Genomic DNA, 20,766 nt, shown 5'->3' with positions numbered 1-20,766 from the left:
GTCCTGCAGAATGATTGATGTGGAGAAAAAATACTGTTTGGCAAATGACAGCAACAAAGCAATCACAGCTAAAACTCCATCATAGTTGACAAAAAGGCTAATGCAGCATTCAAATATTTCTGCAACTGGTCATAGAAAAGTAAATAATTTTAAACACAAAGAAAACTAATTGCACTTACTTCATTTCAGGTTGAATTAATAACATACCCTTGCTAGATTAAAATTTAATAATAAATATTAAAATGTGTAATGGATACCAAATACTTGGGGTTGAATGTAGACCGTCAGTTGAAATGGACAAAACATGTTAAAGCTTTAGCAAAGAAACTATTCATAGCATGTCATGCTCAGAGAATACCTGCACAAGTTTGCAATATTTCATGTCTCAGAATGAGTTATTTTGGATATATACATTGAATTTCATTTATGAAAGCGTGTTTTGTGGAACAAGTACCAGAAACGTACAGGCTCTCTTCAAGGTCCAGGAAAGGGAAATAGCACTGATTTATTAAAAAAGATAACAGTTCTGGGTGTTCTGTGTAATTAAAACTTTCTTTGAACAGCTGGAAGATATAATCCAACACCTCTCAAAAACATATGCTTATTTGATAATTATAGGAGATCTGAACATGGACCAAGTAAAAATACAGATGATACTAAGACCCTACTGGACTTATTGTGCATATACAATCTAAAAATAAAAATAGATAAACCAACCAGAGTAACAAAGCATAGTGAAACTATAATTGATCATGTACTAACAAATATTCCTACATGCTATTGTGACACACAGGTAATAAACTCCACATTAGCAGACCATTTTGCAATCATAAAAGACATAAATATAGAGACTAGTGATTCAGTGCAGAAGATATGAGAGATGAGAAGACAGAACTACCCACATAACATAAATCAGCTGAAAAAGAGGTTAGAGGCAGAAAACTGGGAAACAATACATGCAGCTAAAGATACAAACACCGAACTGAACCAGTTTTTTTCTTTATTTAATTATTATTATGATGTTACATGTCCTGTTAGTAAAAGGCTTGTCAAAAAGCAACAAAAAAAGAAAATCTGGGTGACTGGAGAAGTAATCCATGCCAGAAATAATCTGAGAGTGTATTATGACCTCTCCAAACAAAAAAATACTGAAGCCTACAACACACTGTATAAAATAAAAAAGAAAGAGTACTGCAGTTTTATCAGAGAAACTAAAGCATCATTCATCAGGATGTCTATAGATAAAGGAAAGAACTACTCAAAAGGTTTATGGTCTTTCATTAATGAAGAGAGAGGAAAAAGCAACAAATCAGGCAGAGGACATCTGCCCACTGATGAGTGGGAAAAGCAATGCAAACCCTCTAGAAATAGCCAATACTTTTAACAGATATTATATTACTGTAGCAGACGAATTAATAAGACAAAATAAAACAAACACAGTGAGTAAATTTTTAAACCCCCCACATACAAATCATACTATGGTTTTCATAACTACAACAGATACAGAAGTGTCAAACCTAATAAAACAACTTAAAATTAAACATTCATCTGGCTTGGATGGTGTCACATCACATCTCATAAATGAATGCAGAGAATGTATATTAAAAGCATTGACACACATCCTGAATGCTGCGATAGAAGAAGTAAGTAAAGTGATGCCAATGTTTAAGAAAGGGAACAGGGATGAATTAGGAAATTAAAGGCCAATATCATTGATCTCAACATTTGCTAAAATCTATGAAATGATAATAAAGAATAGAATTGTAAGTTTTATAACAAAGTATAGTATACTGCATTCATTACAACATGGTTTCAGAGAAGGAAAGTCAACAAAAACAGCAGCAACAGATATAATTGAGCACATTTTTAATTTACTTGACAGGCAACAAAAGACCTGTGGGATTTTTATGGACCTATCTAAGGCATTTGATTGTGTGAACCACTCAAAATTAATGATGAAATTATATCAGTATGGAATTAGAGGAAAATGCTATGACATACTTAAATCATACATTACAAATAGGAAACAATGCACAGAAATCAGACATACTAGTGGGGGAAATATAACAAACTACAGATCAGAATTGCAAACAGTTAAACCGTGCCGCAAGGGTCTGTGCTTGGGCCAATACTATTTATACTCTACGTAAATGACTTCACTAGCTATATAAATCAGAAACTTATCATGTATGCTGATGACACAACAATCATTTGCACAGCTGACACAAAGGAGGAGCTTGAGAAGGAAGCACTCCTGAATATCAAAAATGCAAATAAATATTTAATACAAAACAACCTGTTTATGAATCAGTCTAAAACAATGAATGTAGTATTTCAGACCAAGCATAGTGAAAATTGTAATATAAATGTTAATGTAAATGGAAAGACTATTAAAGAAGTAACCAGCACAAATTTTCTAGGAACTATAGTAGACAAACATTTGGCATGGGGAGAGCACATAGATGCACTGTGTAAAAAGATAAACAAACAGATTTTCATCATGCATAAAAAAGCTAAGACTGTGGATTTTAAAGTCCTCAGATCAATGTATTATGGACTTGTCTTCCCACATTTGTCTTATTCAGTTCATATATGGGGAAATGCACAAGCTGGCTACTTAAAAAGAATATTCACAATTCAGAAAAGGGCAGTGAGATGCATTGCAAAAATACCACCAAGACAGACCTGCAGGCAAGCTTTTGCACACTATAATATTATGGCAGTACATTCACTGTACATATACCAAAGCATAATGGTGGTAAGGTCAAGCAATAAACACCTCTTAAATAAAGATGTACACAAACACGGTACAAGAGGAAATGAAAATTACTACATGATAAACAGAAATCTAAAACTGCCTATGACTGCCTCTGAAGAAGCAGCCAAAACGTTTTCTAATAAACTCCCCAAAATCATTAAAAAAGAAACAGACCTAAAATGTTTTAAAAATCATTTGAAACTATATTGCACAGAGAAATGTATATACAGTTTGAGTTAATACTAAGATGGTGTATAAATATGTTCATTACTGAAATGTACCTTTAAAAATTATCATTTATGTATGTTGTTTGGATTTGTGTGTATATATAATGTGAAATATGTAATACCTTTGTATGCTTATGGACTATTTCTGTTTAATTATTTGTTTCATTTATATATAATGAAATCAAGTTTGATGTTAATAGCCTATTGTATGACACACCCAATACTCTCAGCTGGATTTTCAGCTGGAGTCCATGGGCAAAGAATAAATAAATAAATAAATACATCTTCCAGACAGTAATGTATGTGAGAGAAAATCATATATAGGCTCTACATCACAAATAGTTTAATGCATGGCCTCAAAACTACATCCAGTCACTGCTTATATCCAAAGAGGAGCAGCTAGTCAAAAGCACAGAATAGTATGCTATATAACAGCTTATAACTGCACAACAGGCTGCCACGGAAAATTAAAGATGTGAATAAACTCCATACCCTCAGTAAAGGGCTAAAAATATTTGTTAAGTAAAAGCTGTTGCACTGTAAATGGATAATTAATATAACTGTAGACAGACACTTAATGTTCTTGAATAGTCCCTGTATTAAGCGGCAGTATATTTCATAATTATAAATATTGTAAGACTAATTTAAGACCTGTAACACGGATCCAGCTGGTTGGTAACAATATTGCAAGAGACATTTATCAAGACTTCCAGGGACCTGTGGTAGTAAACAAAGGCACCATAACATCTGTGGACTAAATGAACAATTTTTCTGACCACCTGCATCACTCCATGCTTAATATCTTCACCAGTGGCAATGGCATCTTCCAGCAAGGTAGCCAGAACTGTGATTCAGTGGTTTATGGAGCATGACTGTGAACTCTCACTGATTTCTTGGCAACAAAATCCACCTGATCTGAACCTAATGGAATATATGTGGGACAGTATCTAGCACCAGCTCAGCGTCCACAGACAACCACCCCATAATTTATGGGAATTGCATAGCTTGTGTGTAGACAGCTTGTCCCACATAGCTCCAGAAACCTACCAAGAGCTTGTCAATTCAATTCTGTATGGACTCTCTGCTGTATTGCATTCCAAAGGTAGAAGAGCATGCTATTGTTGCAGCTGGTGATAATGCTTGTGACACATCAGTGTATACTAAAATTGTCTTTAAGAGACCCCTTCATCATGTCTAAATACTAATTATATTCATTATTTTGTGATAAAATATTTTCACAACAAATTGTCTGTGGAGACCATATAATGCCAGCAAGGTACTGATGGATTGAAGCTGACCTCAATAGCCTTGATAGCTAATGTTGTGGCGTAACAAGCTAGTTACGCCACACTGAGAAGGGAGCCGAAAGGCACGCGTACACACACGCCGACTGGCGTCAAGTCTGGAACAGGATACGTTATGACTGCTATCAAGAAAATACGTAGCTTTGGAATATACTTAACTTTATTCTTTGTTGGTTTACAACATTCTTCTTGAGACATTTATACGATAACTCTCAAACTAGGTAAGGCTAATGGCGCCTTGCTAGGTCGTAGCCATGGACTTAGCAGAAGGCTATTCTAACTGTCTCTCGGGAAATGAGAGGAAGGCTTCGTCCGTATTGTCGCTAGCAATGTCGTCCGTACAACTGGGGCGAGTGCTCGTCCGTATCTCGAGACCTGCCTTGTGCTGGCGCTCGGTCTGCGATCACACAGTGGCGACACGCGGGTCCGACATGTACTAAATGGACCGCGGCCGATTTAAGCTACCACCTAGCAAGTGTGGTGTCTGGCGGTGACACCACAGCTAAGTCAGTTGCAGTTCTGCGCCTTTGTTTGTGAACCAGTTTGGCATAAAGTTTTGATCTATTAAGAGATTAGATTGCGATAATTGTGTTTATTTTTCAGTCTAAAGTCTGAGAAATACTCTATAGGTACATCACATGTGTTTTCTTTAACAGTTGACTGACTTGCCCTGTCCAGGTAATCTCTCACTTCATTTCTAAAGCTTTCTCTTTTATTGTTAGTTACTGTTGTTTTATTATCGGTTATTGCCCAGTCAATCATAACAACATTATATTTTCTTAACACCACACACACACACACACACACACACACACACACACACACACACATACACACACACAAATATCATCATCCTCACCTAAAAATTACATACTGCAGAGACCAGGTGGGGAATACTCAGAGTGGTGGAATGAGTTGAGGAATAAGCTGATAATGGACCTAGGAGACAGGAAAAATAGATAAAAACTGTGCTGTTTTAATCCTACCTGCTGTATTAATCCTAGCTGTACCTGGGTCAATGTGGACCCAAGACTACGCACTTAAAAAAGTGGATAATCCAAAACACATGTTTTTGCTGCAAACAGCTATTTACTATATTTACAAAACGTGCTACATGTCACATGTGCAAGCTCATTCCAGTGTTTCTCACTGGAAACTGTCAGTTTATTTACAAAATTATGTTTAAAACACATTATACTTTAAGTCACTCTGTAAGATATTTACCCAGTTCCTTTCTCTTTCTGCTTTCCATTAACTTTCCTGACTACAGTGTTCATTTTCTAAGAGTCAGATACTGGTGTACTAACATTTTGTCCTACATAGTCTAATAACAGATAAATTTCAGTGCCTCAATGTGCATGATTCAGGGTTTCTCAATCACCACATCTTTGCTCCTTTCTTCTACTGAACACATTTTGCTCATTATATCTGCAGTGCCTAACTGCCAAAATATTGGTTCATAAGGCATTGCTATTTAGCCACTTACAGGTGTTTTCGGTGTCTACACCTTCACAACCAGAAATTTGTTTCAAGAGATCAGTCAGATGGTTAGCAGTATCACATTCCTCACTCCAATAATATTCAAAGTCCACTGTCAGTGAAGGTTGGTGCAACTATCTTCCAGGAGTTAATTATTGTTGTTGTCAAAAGACATACAAACTCCATGGCTTGCAATGAGCACATTCTGTGATTTCCAGAAAATGATGCTGCTGTAACCACCAATATTGTGTGTGGGCTCCATCATAGTTTATACATGAAGTTTGTGCTTGATTTGGCCACTAGAGCCACCGGTCCTGTTAATACAACAGCATTTGCATGCACAGCCTGCCAACTGTAATCCCTGTTATGACTAATGGTTATGAAGGCAAAAGCATAAGGCTCTGCAGGCCATTTGTGTGTTGTCTGTTGTTTGCACTGTCTCTCACATTTTTACGCTTTTCATTGTAATAAAGTTACAGTATCCTTGGGTTAGAACAGTTTGGTGATGAGTACAGTATTTGACTCTGTGGTTTCTACATCAGTCATTCGTCCTCTGAATTTAATTTCCATGAAGGCAGAGCTTAAATCTCTTTTTGAGCAACAGCAGACATTGATAGTTGCTATTTCCAGTTTCATGACTACACTGGCGCAACCTGCAGCCTCACCAACAACATATGTCACCATTCCCTGTACATGACTATGTAGCAGAAGACTGGCATGCTTACAAAAAAAAAGAAAAAAAAAACTGTGGAAACATTTCCAGGAATTTGGGGTACAGATGTAAACCTGTGAGAAGGCATTTTTTGGTAATGGATTTCACCACATCTGTATCAGCTGTTGTGTCAGCTTGCCCTCTTACAAAAATTTCCAAGTTTTTCTTTCAGTCAGATGTGTGGATTACTTTCTACCTACTACTGTAACATAGTCATGTTGTTGCTGCTTGTATGGAGGTTTACCACTGCCAAAAGCAGCCAAAACAGTCATACAGGGCATGAGCAGTAGCACTACATAGACTTAGTCATCATTGTAATTTTGTGACAAATGCTAATAAGGAATTCTATGCCAATCAGATGGTTTGTGATGCAATTATATATTTTGTTCCCGATTGGGAAGTTTGAGAGTGAGGTGTACAGTGTGAAAATCCTATGCTTATGAAGTAGTGAACATAGCTCAGTGATTTGAAGTTTCACAGGTTGCGGCAGTCAGATAGAAGCTAGAACCAAAGTTTCAGAAATCAGTTCCACTCACCCCTCCCAGCTTTCTGTCAGTTTGCAAGGGAATGTAGATGCTACTGCAGCAGTCCAGCAGATGTCTCAGTACTATATAGGTAAACAGTGTTCACAACAATAGTCCTCATCGCAATAGTGACAGCCCTGTGCTCTGCTGCCTTCATGTCCATATTGCTTCATTCAGTATGAACAGACCATGTCCCAAATACTTGGAAACACATAATAGGTGCCACAAGAAAAGACATGTTGCTTCTGTGTGTAACTTCTTTCCAGACCTGAGTGAGGATGAAATGAACACGGATCTGAACAGCATGTTGGCAGTGAGTGTGTCTTAAAGCAAGTTATAGACTGAAGTGTATATGTTTCACAAATGATTGAGAATGTAGATGGACATGGACAAATTAGCAACATTCATGAATTCTCAGAATTATGTGATTTTGGGTTATCCCCCTCTGATTCCAGTGTCATGGGGGCTGGTGAGGTATAACAAACAACAGGTTCCCATTCTTGGACATTTTTCTGTGCCTATAACATACAATGCTGTAGTTTGTTCATTAACGTTCCTAGTTCTGGCCACTGCTTACACTGAAAATCTGTTTGGTTTGGATGCTTTTAAACTGTTTGGATTCTCCATTGATGATGAAGTGCATTTGGTTTATGATCTAGTTCCATATCAAATGATAGATGCTCTCTCTGCCAAATTTTCCTCTCTATTTTCTCCAGGGCTGGGTCGTGAAATGGAATTTCAGGCTTATCATGATGAAACCATCCTCCTGGCTCCCAGTTTTTTGCAGGCTCAACAGGTACCAGTCACTTTATGGGATCAAATAAAAGTAGAATTAAATCATATTCAATCCCTTGATGTTATTTGACCTATTTCTTCCAGTGAATGGTCAGCACTACTGGTGATAGTCAAACAATCTACCAGTAAATTAGGCCTCTGAGATTCTAAAAATTCTGTTAATGCACTGTCAGTCACTGATACCTGTCATGCTGTGCAGGGTAGCCACGCAGTCTAGGGCACCTTGCCACAGTCTGTGCTGCTCCCCCTGTCAGAGGTTCAAGTCCTCCCATGGGCATGGGTGGGTGTGTTGTCCTTAGCGTAAGTTAGTTTAAGTTAGATAAGGTAATGTGTAAACCTATGGACCAATGACCTCAGCACTTTGGTCCCATAGGAACTTACCACAAATTTCCAGATTTCCAAATCCTCTATCCTTTGCTGCACCGTGAAGAGCTGTTCGCAAAATTATTGGGGGCCATCATTTTTCCAAGACTGACTTGACAGAGGCATACTTACAACTGCCATGGATGAGGAATCTAAATGCCTTCTCATTATCAACACCCCATTTAGGCTTTAGCATTTGCCTTTGGGTGTGGCAAGGACATCAGCTATATTTCAGTTATTTTTAGAGCAACTTATTGCACCATTTTCAGCCTGAACCAGCTGTTTAGATGATATACTAGTGTCTGGTGCCTGTAAAGAGCAACATTTTTGGAACCCTCACGTCCTATTTTCTGGTTTGCAGTCTGTGGGGTTAAAGTGCATTTGGACAGACACAGTTTTTCCAACCATCCATTATTTATTTGGGTTTTGAAGTGTCATGTGGTGGCATTAAAGCATTACACCATCATATTGATGTTATTACTGCATTCCACATCCTCATGTCTGTCAAGGAATTACAGGCAGTTTCAGGCAAAATTGCACACTACCATAAATTTATGCCAAATGCTGCTACTGTGGCAAAATCACTCCACACATTATTACATAAAGATGTTCACTTCCTCTGGTTCCCAGCGTGTGATCAGGCATTCAAGTTGTTGAAATCTAAGCTGTAGTTGGCCCCTTGCTTAGTCACTTTCCAGCCTGGCAAGAACCCGTCATTAGTGACAGACGCATCTCAGTTTGGCCTTGGTGCTGTCTCTAAATCTTTAAATTAAGTGCAACAGCATTATTCTCAGATAGAGAAAGAGGCTCAGTGGTCATGTAAGCTTAAAAAAATCCATGTTTTTTTTTTCCAGGTCTAAGTTTCACCTGATCACAGACGACAAACCACTGGTGCCTCATTTTAACCCCTTGTTATCCTTGCCAGAAAAAGCCACCATCACTTACAGCGATGGGCTCTTTTCCTGTCCAACACGATTGTGAGATACATTTTTGACCTACAGTGCAACATGCAAATGCTGATGCCTTATTGCGTTTGCCAACTGGTCTGTATCCAGACTTTGACGAAGAGGAATTTAGATGTGGAAGATCAGAATGTTGTTAGTCGTTATCTTATTACTAGTACTACAATTGCAGCCACAGTAGCTGTGTATCCAGTTTTAAGTCAAGTTTTCTTTCGAGCAACACAGTTGGCCAGACAATCCTCCAGGCCGTGCTTCTGATCCTTTGAGAAATTATTTTGCATTATAAAATCATCTTTCTGTTTGGGATTGAGTGATGTTGTAAGTTACAGAGGATACAGCTCCTTGGGTTGTAGTCCCAGCCACCCTTCACCATGAGGTTATGCGTTTATTACATGTGGGTCACTGGGAAGTGTCATGTACAAAAGCATCAGCATACAGAAATGTTTTTGACCAGGCATTGATAGGGAATAGTATGATTTGTTGCAGCCCGCCCACAGTGTGCCACCCATCAGGTGGCTCCCCATACTTCTTCATCACTGCAGCCAGATCCACAGGAGCCTTGGGATCGTATTCATGCAGATTTTGTGGGACCTTATTTGAATTTCTACTGGCTTCTTGTAATTGATACTTATTCTAAGTTTCTGTATGTGATGCATTGTCAGTCTACGTCCATGGTAACAGTTCCCACTTTGTCAAAAATTTTTGCAATAGAAGGTCTTCCGTATACATTAATTATTGATGATGGCCTGCAGTTCATATCTCAATAATTTGAAGCCCTTGTAAAAAAAAGTTGTGTTTGCCATGTCATGGCACCTCCTTTCCACCCTCAATCAAATGAGAAAGCAGCGTGACTAGTCCAAACATTTAAGACTCAGATAAAAAAATACATTTTGGATATGTCACAGGAAGTAGCTCTTGACTGGTTCCTCAGTTCTTAGAGTTATACTCATGTTGGAGATAAGTCTGGCTGAGTTTTTGCCTGGTCATCAGCCCCAGACTCTGCTACATTTACTTTGACTGACACCAGGCCATCTGCCAGTAATAGCAGTGAATGCTTCCAGCCTGACACAACTGTTTGGGCTTGTGGGTTTGGTGCCAGTGCTAATCAAGAGTATCCAATTCCAACGTCTCTGTGTTGCCCACATGGCTCAGGGGCTGACATCATGATATGTCAACCAGCTACAATCCCACACGGGCAGCTTTGCACTGGGTGTGCCTCTGTCACTCACACATCATCTGTCTGGCCAGTCATCTCCTCCATCATGGGTGGTGTCCTCACCTTCTCACTGCCACTGCCAAAATTTTCACAACTTCTCCTCTGCTGTGGGAGCTCTCTTCAGATAACAACGGCCATAGTGAAACTACAGAAGAAAAGGATGTGAGCACAGTGCTCACTTCTTTGCAAAGGATGAGGAGTGCTGTAATTATTAATTTTGTGTGTGCACTGCTTCATAGTTCACACATGAAGTTTGTGCTTGATTCAGCCACTAGAGGTCACCCAGCTGCTGATATGACAGCAACAGGGTATGTAGCTTGCAAGCTGTTCTCCCTGTTGGAGTTAATGAATATATAGGCCAGAGCACCAGGCTCTACCACCCACTTGTGCATTTCTTATATATTGTAGTTACCTTTCATGTATGTGTACTGTTCAGGCAATAAATTAAACTGTTCTTGGGTTAGAACAGATGCTATCTGAATGTATTTTTGCAAAAACTGCTGGATGAGATTCAACCAGTAATAAAATTTGCCAGTTCGCTTTGAGTGACATAACACTAGGTTGAAGACTGCTCACAAAGATAATTCTGTCATCTGGAATATGCACTTCTTCTACAGAATGACAGGGTATACAATCTGGTATAAGAACAGCTCTTTCAGCTAAGCTTTTCCCCTCTAAATAATTATGTATTACAGGAACAAAAATAGAACAGAACTATTCTCTGAAGAGAGTACTGTCGATTGAGTCTCCTTGAGTCTCCTTACCAGTGCATCTAATAAAGTGATAATATAATGTAACAGAACAGATGAAAAAATCTACCCACCAAGTGGTGGCAGGAGAACACACATGTATAATGGTTACATAAATTTTCAGAACTTGGGTGCCATTGGCTCCTTCTTGAGGCAGAAGAGCTGAAGAGAAAGGAAGAGCAATAAAGGGAAAGGGCTACTGAGTTTTAGGAAAAGTGGAGAGTTTGGAGAAGTTTTGCAGAATGTCAGGTCATGGGAGACTTACTGGCTGGTATGAGAAGGAAAGAAAAAATTTCTTTTCTTCTCAACCTGTCTGGTAAGTCTCCTCTGACCCAGGGTTCTGGGACACTTTTCCGAACTCTCCATATCCTAAAACTCACCATCCTTTTTCTTCATCCATCTTGTTTCCCCTTCAGCCCTTCTGCCATAGGAAGAAACCACTGGCTCCAAAAACCTGCAAATTTTCTTAAATTTTATATATGTGTGTGTGTTCTCTTGCCACTCCTTGGTGAGTAGATTGATCATATGTTAATACACTGTACACACATAAAAAAGTTAGCATCACCTCAGTTCCGAGAGTTCCGGAACCTGACCAGAAAATTGGAATAGAGATCTACATAAACATCATTTCTGCCCTTTATTTCCCATGAAAACCACACATTGCATGTTGCACCACCAAACAGTGAGACCTTCAGAGGTGGTGGTCCAGATTGCTGTACACACTTTTACCTCTAATAGCCAGTAGCATGTCCTCTTGCATTGGTGCATGCCTGTATATATTGTGGTATACTATCCACAAGTTCATCAAGGCACTGCCGGTCCAGATTGTCCCACTCCTCAACAGATATTCAGTGTAGATCCCTCAGAGTGATTGGTGGGTCATGTCATCCATAGACAGGCCATCCATCCCAGGCATGTTCAATAGGGTTCATGTCTGGAGAACAAGCTGGCCACTCTAGTCGATTGATGTCATTATCCTGAAGGAAGACATTCACAAAATGTGCATGATGGGGGTGCAAATTGTCATCCATAAAGACAAATGCCTCACCATTATGCTGCCAATATGATTGCACTATCGGTCAGAGGATGACATTTACGTATCATACAGCCGTTATGGTGCCTTCCATGATCACCAGTGGCATACGTCAGCCCCACATAATGCCACCCCAAAATAGCAGGGAAGCCCCACCTTGCTGCACTGGCTAGACAGTGTGTCTGAGGCATTCAGCCTGACTGGGTTGCCTCCAAACATGTCTCTGATGATTGTCTGGTTGAAGGCATATGCAACACTCATTGGTGAAGAGAAAATTATGCCAATACTGAGCGGTCCATTCGGCATGTTGTTGGGCCCATCTGTACTATGCTGCATGGTGTCATGGTTACAAAGATGGACCTCACCATGGACATTGACAGTGAAGCTGCACATCATACAACCTATTGTGCACATTTTGAGTCATAGCATGACGTCCTGTGGCTGCAAGGAAAGCACTATTCAACATGGTGGCATTGCCGTCAGAGTTCTTCCAAGCCATAATCTGTAGGTAGCGGTCATCCTCTACAGTAGTAGCTCTTGGATGGCCTCAGCAAGGCAAGTCATCAGCAGTTCCTGTCTCTCTGTATCTCCTCCATGTCCGAGCAACATCACTTTGGTTCACTCGAAGATGTTAATTACAGACAACACGAGCCGTGTACCTCCTTCCTGGCAGAATGACTGAAACTGATCGGCTGTCGGACCCCCTCTGTGAATAGGTACTGCTCATGCATGGTTGTTTACATCTTTGGGTGGATTCAGTGACATCTCTGAACAGTCAAAGGGACTGTGTCTGTGATACAATATCCACACAATATCCATAGTCAAGTTCTATCTTCAGAAGTTCACGGAAACCTTTTTTTGATGTGTATATTTTCAAAAATAGGTTACATTCATTGACAAAATAAAGTAATAACTTTGATATTCAAACAATGGAAACACCAGGTTGAAACATCAACAATATAAGGAAAAGATAAATTGCTACTCACTGTAAAAAGTGTCTTTTCCTTGCACCTGTGTGCTACTCAATTTCTTATCTAATTGGTGACTGTTAATTTGCCTTTTCCTTATATTGTTAACTTTGTTATTTCTTTGACTGTGCACAAACATTTTGGTTAATTCTAAGTTTCCAGCAATGGGGGCTTAATTTTGTATTCATCTGATGAATTTGAGCTGAAAAGAACAGGTAAACTTTCTTTGCAATACTTATGTCTTAATGGATGCTTCAGTACAATATGCTTAAATTTATATGGGCATGCTCTTCCAGTATAGTCCAGCTTCATCAGCATTGTAAACCTGTTTGACAAGAAATTTATTCTGTTTCTTTGTTAGCACTAAGTTTCTCACCCTGAACAATAATTCCTGAAATCCTGTAGCAATGTTTGAATCAATGGAAAATCCAGGATGGACTGTAAAAATGTTTGAATCAAGTCAGACACCCTGATAAAGCATTATATTTTCCTCAAATTTTTTGAATTATGTAGAATTCTCATGCTTTCTCTACTTACTTTGGACCTTATAAAGTAACTTTTCCTGCCTCTTCTGTTGTATCCACGATTACAGTGATTCATCTAGTTTTATTACATCTACTTCAGATTCTACCTTTTATATTGCATCAGCAACTTCTAATTTCTTCTTGAATATTGTAATATCATCATCTTGCTGGCATAAGTAAACTGCTTGTAACTTGAGAAAAAACAAGGAATGTAACAAAATCTTATTGTCAATAATATGTTTTGAAAGCTATTATTGATCTGTCAGCAGCCAGAAAAGATCAACAACATTGCATTCCTCCTGGTGATGTTTAACAGTGTGCTTTAATTTCTTATTAACATATTGCATGAATTCTGAAGGGCAACGACCCAGAAGAAAACTTACATCAGTTTCTTTTACCTACCAGTCCTAGGTGAGTTAGAAATTATGAATCATTAGCTCCTACGGGAAGAGCTAGGCAAACGTATAGACAGGAAACAAGCCACAGACTTGGTACAAAGTTAGTGTTCCTGCATTTACCTGAAGTTGAAAAGGGGAAACAATGAAAAAAATATTTCAGGGATTTACAACTAGGACTGTGAACTACAACATCTTACAACAGTAAAACATGAGTTCTATGCATTATAGTGTATTATGAACAAAATTAACCATGTTAAAGAATATATTTATGTTTAACAACAGAATATTTTTTTTTTAAGATAAGAAATTCCATGATACTCACATACATTACTTTATTTCAGTTATTGAGATCCTCCATGAGTGCACAGATGAAACTGTGAATACCATTTCATCAGCAGTTCAAAATGGAAAATGCTTCATTCAAGAACCGAGTGATAAAAACTTGGGCAAGTAAAGTCTTTTTTGTGATATTTGGCTAAAAATTAATTTTAAATACTTAAAAATTCCATTGTACAGGAGGCATGATAGAAAGAACTTCTCATAGACATCTTTGTGCTGATACAGTATATATTGGCACTCAAGCATGATAGAAAGTACATCTGAATTAGGGGAGTTCATTCACAAACATATCAAACTTGTGTCCTATAAATGATTAACTTATTGTTCTCCTCCCACACTCCACTCCCATTCCCCCCCGCCTTAATCCACAACACAAGTTAAGCCCTTTCATCCTGATGTCTGAACCACCTAACCTTCCTTTTCTACCTCAACCAGCCTATCCTTCTCTCCTCCCTGAAGAAGGAATTAACAGAGTTCCTAAAGTGAAGAAATTGTCAAGTGCTTACACAGTTGTATGTGGGCTGTACTAAATTTCTTACCTTGTGAAGCTAAGTATTGGCAAGCATTTCTGTCTCACCTTTTGTAACTACCTTTTTGGTCATGCATCAGCAAGATGACCGATACTGCATTTAACTTCAGGTCTTACTTTCCCTTTTCATTGCAAATTATTGCTGCAATTGCTTACATATGTTTTGTATACAGGATGTTACAAAAAGGTACGGCCAAACTTTCAGGAAACATTCGTCACACACAAATAAAGAAAAGATGTTATGTGGACATGTGTCCGGAAATGCTTAATTTCCATGTTAGAGCTCATCTTAGTTTCGTCAGTATGTACTGTACTTACTTGATTCACCACCAGTTGGCCGAGGAAGGTAATGTTGGCTTCGGTGCTTGTGTTGACATGCGACGCATTGCTCTACAGTACTAGCATCAAGCACATCCGTACGTAGCATCAACAGGTTAGTGTTCATCACGAACATGGTTTTGCAGTCAGTGCAATGTTTATAAATGCAGAGTTGGCAAATTCCCATTTGATTCATGGATTAGCACGGGGCAATAGACTTGGCACAGTACGTTCGTATCAAGACAGATTTCCAGAACGAAGGTATCCCAACAGGAAGACGTTCGAAGCAATTGATCGGCATCTTGGGGAGCACGGAACATTCCAGCCTATGACTCGCAACTGGGGAAGACCTAGAATGATGAGGACACCTGCAATGGATGAGGCAATTCTTCATGCAGTTGACGATAGCCCTAATGTCAGTGTCAGAGAAGTTGCTGCAGTACAAGGTAACATTGACCATGTCACTGTATGGAGAGTGCTATGGGAGAACCAGTTGTTTCTGTACCATGTACAGCGTGTGCAGGCACTATCAGCAGCTGATTGGCCTCCACGGGTACACTTCTGTGAATGGTTCATCCAACAATGTGTCAATCCTCATTTCAGTGCAAATGTTCTCTTTACGGATGAGGCTTCATTCCAACATGATCAAATTGTAAATTTTCACAATCAACATGTGTGGGCTGATGAGAATCCACACGCAATTGTGCAATCACGTCATCAACACAGATTTTTTGTGAACGTTTGGGCAGGCATTGTTGGTGATATCTTGATTGGGCCCCATGTTCTTCCACCTATGCTCAATGGAGCACATTATCATGATTTCATATGGGATACTCTACCTGTGCTGCTTGAACATTTGCCTTTACAAATACGACACAACATGTGGTTCATGCACGATGGAGCTCCTGCACATTTCAGTTGAAGTGTTCGTACGCTTCTCAACAACAGATTTGGTGACCGATGGATTGGTAGAGGAGGACCAATTCCATGGCCTCCACGCTCTCCTGACCTCAACCCTCTTGACTTTCATTTATGGGGGCATTTGAAAGCTCTTGTTTACACGACCCTGGTACCAAATGTAGAGGCTCTTCGTGCTCGTATTGTGGATGCCTGTGATACAATATGCCATTCTCCAGGGCTGCATCAGCGCATCAGGGATTCCATGCGCTGGAGGGTGGATGCATGTATCCTCGCTAACGGAGGACATTTTGAACATTTCCTGCAACAAAGTGTTTGAAGTCACGCTGGTACATTCTGTTGCTGTGTGTTTCCATTCCATGATTAATGTGATTTGAAGAGAAGTAATAAAATGAGCTGTAACATGGAAAGTAAGTGTTTCCAGACACGTGCACACATTACATATTTTCTTTCTTTGTGTGTGAGGAATGTTTCCTGAAAGTTTGGCTGTACCTTTTTGTAACACCCTGTATATCAGTGCTGCAGGCAACCATTTATTTCCCAAATTCCTTCCTTCATTCTGAACTTTTTGTAATAGCTAGGGCAGAGAGAAACTTATTGTCAAATAGAAAACAATGCTTCGTGATAAATAATAAAACAGTCCCAGGATGTGTGGAGGAGATATTGATTTATAGCAAATCGGCAGAGCACTTAACATTTTATATGATTAGACTTACCTCAGTGTCAGTTCGGGTATGCCTGGATGCCCACTACTTGTACAGCGAGAGAGAGAGAGAGAGAGAGAGAGAGAGAGAGAGAGAGAGACAGAGAGAGAGAGAGAGAGAGAGAGAGAGGGGGAGAGAGAGAGAGAAGATATGTAAATTACATACAACGAAAAAGGAAAAGAAGTAAAATGTTGCAGTAACATTTTTATATAAGGCAGCTAATGAGAAGAACTAAAACACAAAACACCCACAGAAAGTATTATTTGATTATTATAACAGTGTTATTATGCTGTAGGAGTCTAAGCTGCAGCCATACACACAGACATGCATGTAGAGTAGTGAAGAGTAAGACTAAGTAGAGTAAAAGAAATTGACTCCATTCTGAAAAGCGACTGAAAATACAGGAAACTTTAAAGAAACTAGGAAAGTCATTGCTGAAAATTGATATAGGAAAGAATATACTAACAAATTAAATTTGAATAAATGAAAATATTTTACAATATATTTAAATATTAACACCATACCATCAGTTACAGTGTTGGAATCAGAATAAAATGCACTGCCTCAAGTAAATAAAACTTCAGACAATCCACAGAACAAAAAGTGTTCAAAGAGGGTATACACTCATTCGAGGTAAAGTTAAAAATTTCTCAGTATGTCAGAAAAACACAATGTTCTTTGGCAAAAAACACAATGTTCTTTGGCAAAAACACTATTTTCAGTGCACTCTCATTTAAGGTCAATGTGCTGCTTCTCTTTGCCAGCACACCTTTATGAACAGGTAGACTGCCTTCATGAAAGAATGTTTTTGTTAAATCAAGACTGCTTTCACATGATTTTTCGTCGGTTTGTTGTAGAAGACTAGTGTAGTATTCTTTCTCTGTTGTTATATTTTGCAGTGTAATCAATAAGAAGATTCCCAGTATCCCTTCTTTATCTAATAAGACACAGGCCATACCCTTTCAAACAAGTGAAATCAACTTTTTCATTGTTGGTACAGGACTGCCAAATTTCACCAAGTGATTATTGGGCTGTTCCATATATGCTGCATGATATGGCATGCCTCATACACACTGCAAAATTACCCCATAGGATCAAAGGGATCCTTTGTAAAGTAGTTCAAACATTGTTGAGAAATTGATTTTTGTGTTTGCAATTTGTCAGCATTCAACAAGTGTGTCCTGTACAAACATGTCTTGTAATTCATTCTTCATATCAAATGTACCACATTCTTCCAATAAACTTATGGTGTTAGTTATTTCATACAACATTAATCGGCAATCACCCAACCCTAAAATGTATACTTTTTTGGTCTTTTCACCTATGGGTGCAGTTTTGAGATATACCCCATGTGGATTACCTTCAAAGAAAGTCTGATCACTTTTTTATTTAGCTGCGCATTTCTTAACAGCTCTAAATGAAAAATGTGATTCATTACAAACCTTAATAATAATAACAATAATAATAATACTTTATTCAACATCAAATGATTAATTTCATATGTATAAAAACAAGTTACAATTTTTGATGCATAGCACAATAATACATTCTTCTGAATACTGGTACATCACTGATTAACAAAATGATTAAATTACAAATAAAATGGTTCGCTTAACACTATTTACATATTTTTTTGAAGCACTTTTATTCTGCGTGTAAGTATGGTATTCTTGTAATGTGTAAAATGGATTTTGTAACAGGAATTTCTTTAGATGACATTTAAGCTTCATTGTGGGTAGGGTCATAGCTTTACTGAGCAGTGCATTGGCTATCTTTAAACCTGCATACTGTGGTCCCCTTTCATAGAGTGCAGTTCTGTGGCTGCTAATGTAAAATTTTCCTTTATTTCTGGTGTTGTACTGATGCAAATTGGAACAAATGTTGAGCTGCAGCCATGTAACATGTAATATGGCTTTAAGAATGTACATGTTTACTACAGTTAGTACATCAGTTTGTGGAAACAAGCCATGGCATGATTCCTTATATTTTGCTCCACAGATGATTCTTACAGCTCTTTTTCTGAAGTAGCAATAGGTTATTTAGATTTGCTTTGGTTGTTTTCTATTCCATAATTCTATTCCATAATTCAAGTGAGAGGAAAATAGAGTATTGTATGTAGTCTTCAGGGCAACAGTGTCCTTGTAGAACTTGCTAATCATCTTAACTGCAAATATATTCTTAGACAACTTACAATCTGAAGTGTCAACATGTGTTCCACTATAGAGTGCTTTTAATAGTTAAACTTAGGAATTTTACACTACACTTTTCTTACTAATTCATTGCCTATGTATAAGTTTGATTTCATCATTAAAGCAACTGTTGTTAAACTCCATGAGACAAGTTTTACTACTGCTTACATTTAAGTGGCTTTCATTAAAGTACTGTATAATTTCATTTGTCATGATACTACAGTGGGTCTCTAGTTCATTAAATGATTCCTTTTTACATACAATGGATGTATCATCCACATACAGAACTATTTTGGAACTCTGAGTGCAGTATCTTACATCATTTACATAAATCAAAAACAGAACAGGACCCAATACTGAGCATTGGGGTACTCCATGTTTTATATTAGTGATTTTGCATTTGTGAACACTACTGTCAGTTTTAAGCGGTACAAACTGTTTCTGGTAACTTATGTAAGATTTTATTAGGTCATGAGCAGTGCCTCTGATGCCAATGTTCCATAGCTTTTCTAATAAGGTTGTGGTGTTCACACAGCCGAAAGCTTTCTCAAGACTGAGGGATATACCTGCAACATGTTGCTTGTTCTTGATGCCACTTATTATCTCTTCAATTAAATGAGCAGCTGCTGTGCTGGTTGATTTACATTTTAAGAATCCATTTTGATTTTGAAACATTAGGTTGTGCATCTGGAGAAAGTTTATAATTCCACTGTATATGACTTATTCAACTATTTTGGAAAAGACGAAGTATTGTGATGGGTCCATAGTTTTCATTTTCGAGTTTGTCTCCTTTTTAAAGATTGTTGTTACTTGAGCTATTCTCAAACAATGGATGAATTTCCAGAGACAATAAACTGTTCAAATCAAAGTGTAATTCCACTATATCAGTCAGAATGAAACAAATGAAACATTGCTATTAGAAAAAGATGTACACCAAATTTTTCTGCAGGTCACACTGAAACTATATCTCACATTAATGCACAAATTTGCCCAGGCTTGATGGAATAAGTAATGGGAGAAGGGGGAGGGTTAAGCTAGAGTTCTATTATGGGGAGCCAGGATTCTGCAACAGATTCAGACATCATCCATGTGGCTCATCTAACAAATGTACTGATCAATTTTTAAAATGAAGAATATCCCACTTAATGACTGTCGAGGCCAAGCATATAACAGTGACATTAACATGAATGGACAATACAAAAGTGCTTGATGTCTGAGACTTAGCAAAAACCCATTACCCTTATTCTCACCTTTTGTCTGCCACACCATGATTGTTAGCAATGTTTTAAAGCTGAAATATGTCCTCAAGCAATGACATTTTTGGGGTGTTGTAAAAGTTATTTAATTTAGAACTAGCAATTAAGAGGTAAGAGTTACTTCACAAAGTGATAGAATGCTGTCTTTAAAATATGTAACAAAATTGTGGTTAGTTATGTCTCTACGATTGATAAACACCAACACAACAGCTTACATACATATCTCATTTATTATTTAGCACAAGAAAGTATGTATAAAATCAGTAAACATACAAGAAACATGAGTTCACTGACAGGTTAACACACCAACTGGCCAAAGATAGCAGAAAGTCAGAGAAGGCACACTTCGCCAAAGTTGAGATCCACAAAAAACTCATTTTGTCCAGCCTTTCACAAATAATCTTTCTGGAATGAAAGAGGCTGTGATTAATGTGCAAGAACAATATGTAAGTGCTGTATCTTGTAAAAAGAGATCTATGGATGAATAGAGCTGCTACTACT

General features: G+C 38.2%; 1 protein-coding gene across 1 annotated transcript in view; it reads left to right on the top strand.

Annotated features, from left to right (window-relative positions):
* The window catches only part of LOC124802653 (ATP-binding cassette subfamily G member 4-like), a 404,387-nt gene that overhangs the window by 330,049 nt on the left and 53,572 nt on the right, over positions 1-20,766 (top strand). Inside the window, exon 7 of the mRNA XM_047263559.1 lies at positions 14,354-14,458. Coding sequence (XP_047119515.1) covers positions 14,354-14,458 — 105 coding nt within the window. The remainder of the gene's footprint in view (positions 1-14,353; positions 14,459-20,766) is intronic.

Source organism: Schistocerca piceifrons, chromosome 6 (genome assembly GCF_021461385.2).
Source record: "Schistocerca piceifrons isolate TAMUIC-IGC-003096 chromosome 6, iqSchPice1.1, whole genome shotgun sequence".
NCBI lineage: Eukaryota > Metazoa > Arthropoda > Insecta > Orthoptera > Acrididae > Schistocerca > Schistocerca piceifrons.
Note: the sequence above shows the minus strand (reverse complement) of the source record. Positions and strands in the feature narration are given on the sequence as shown.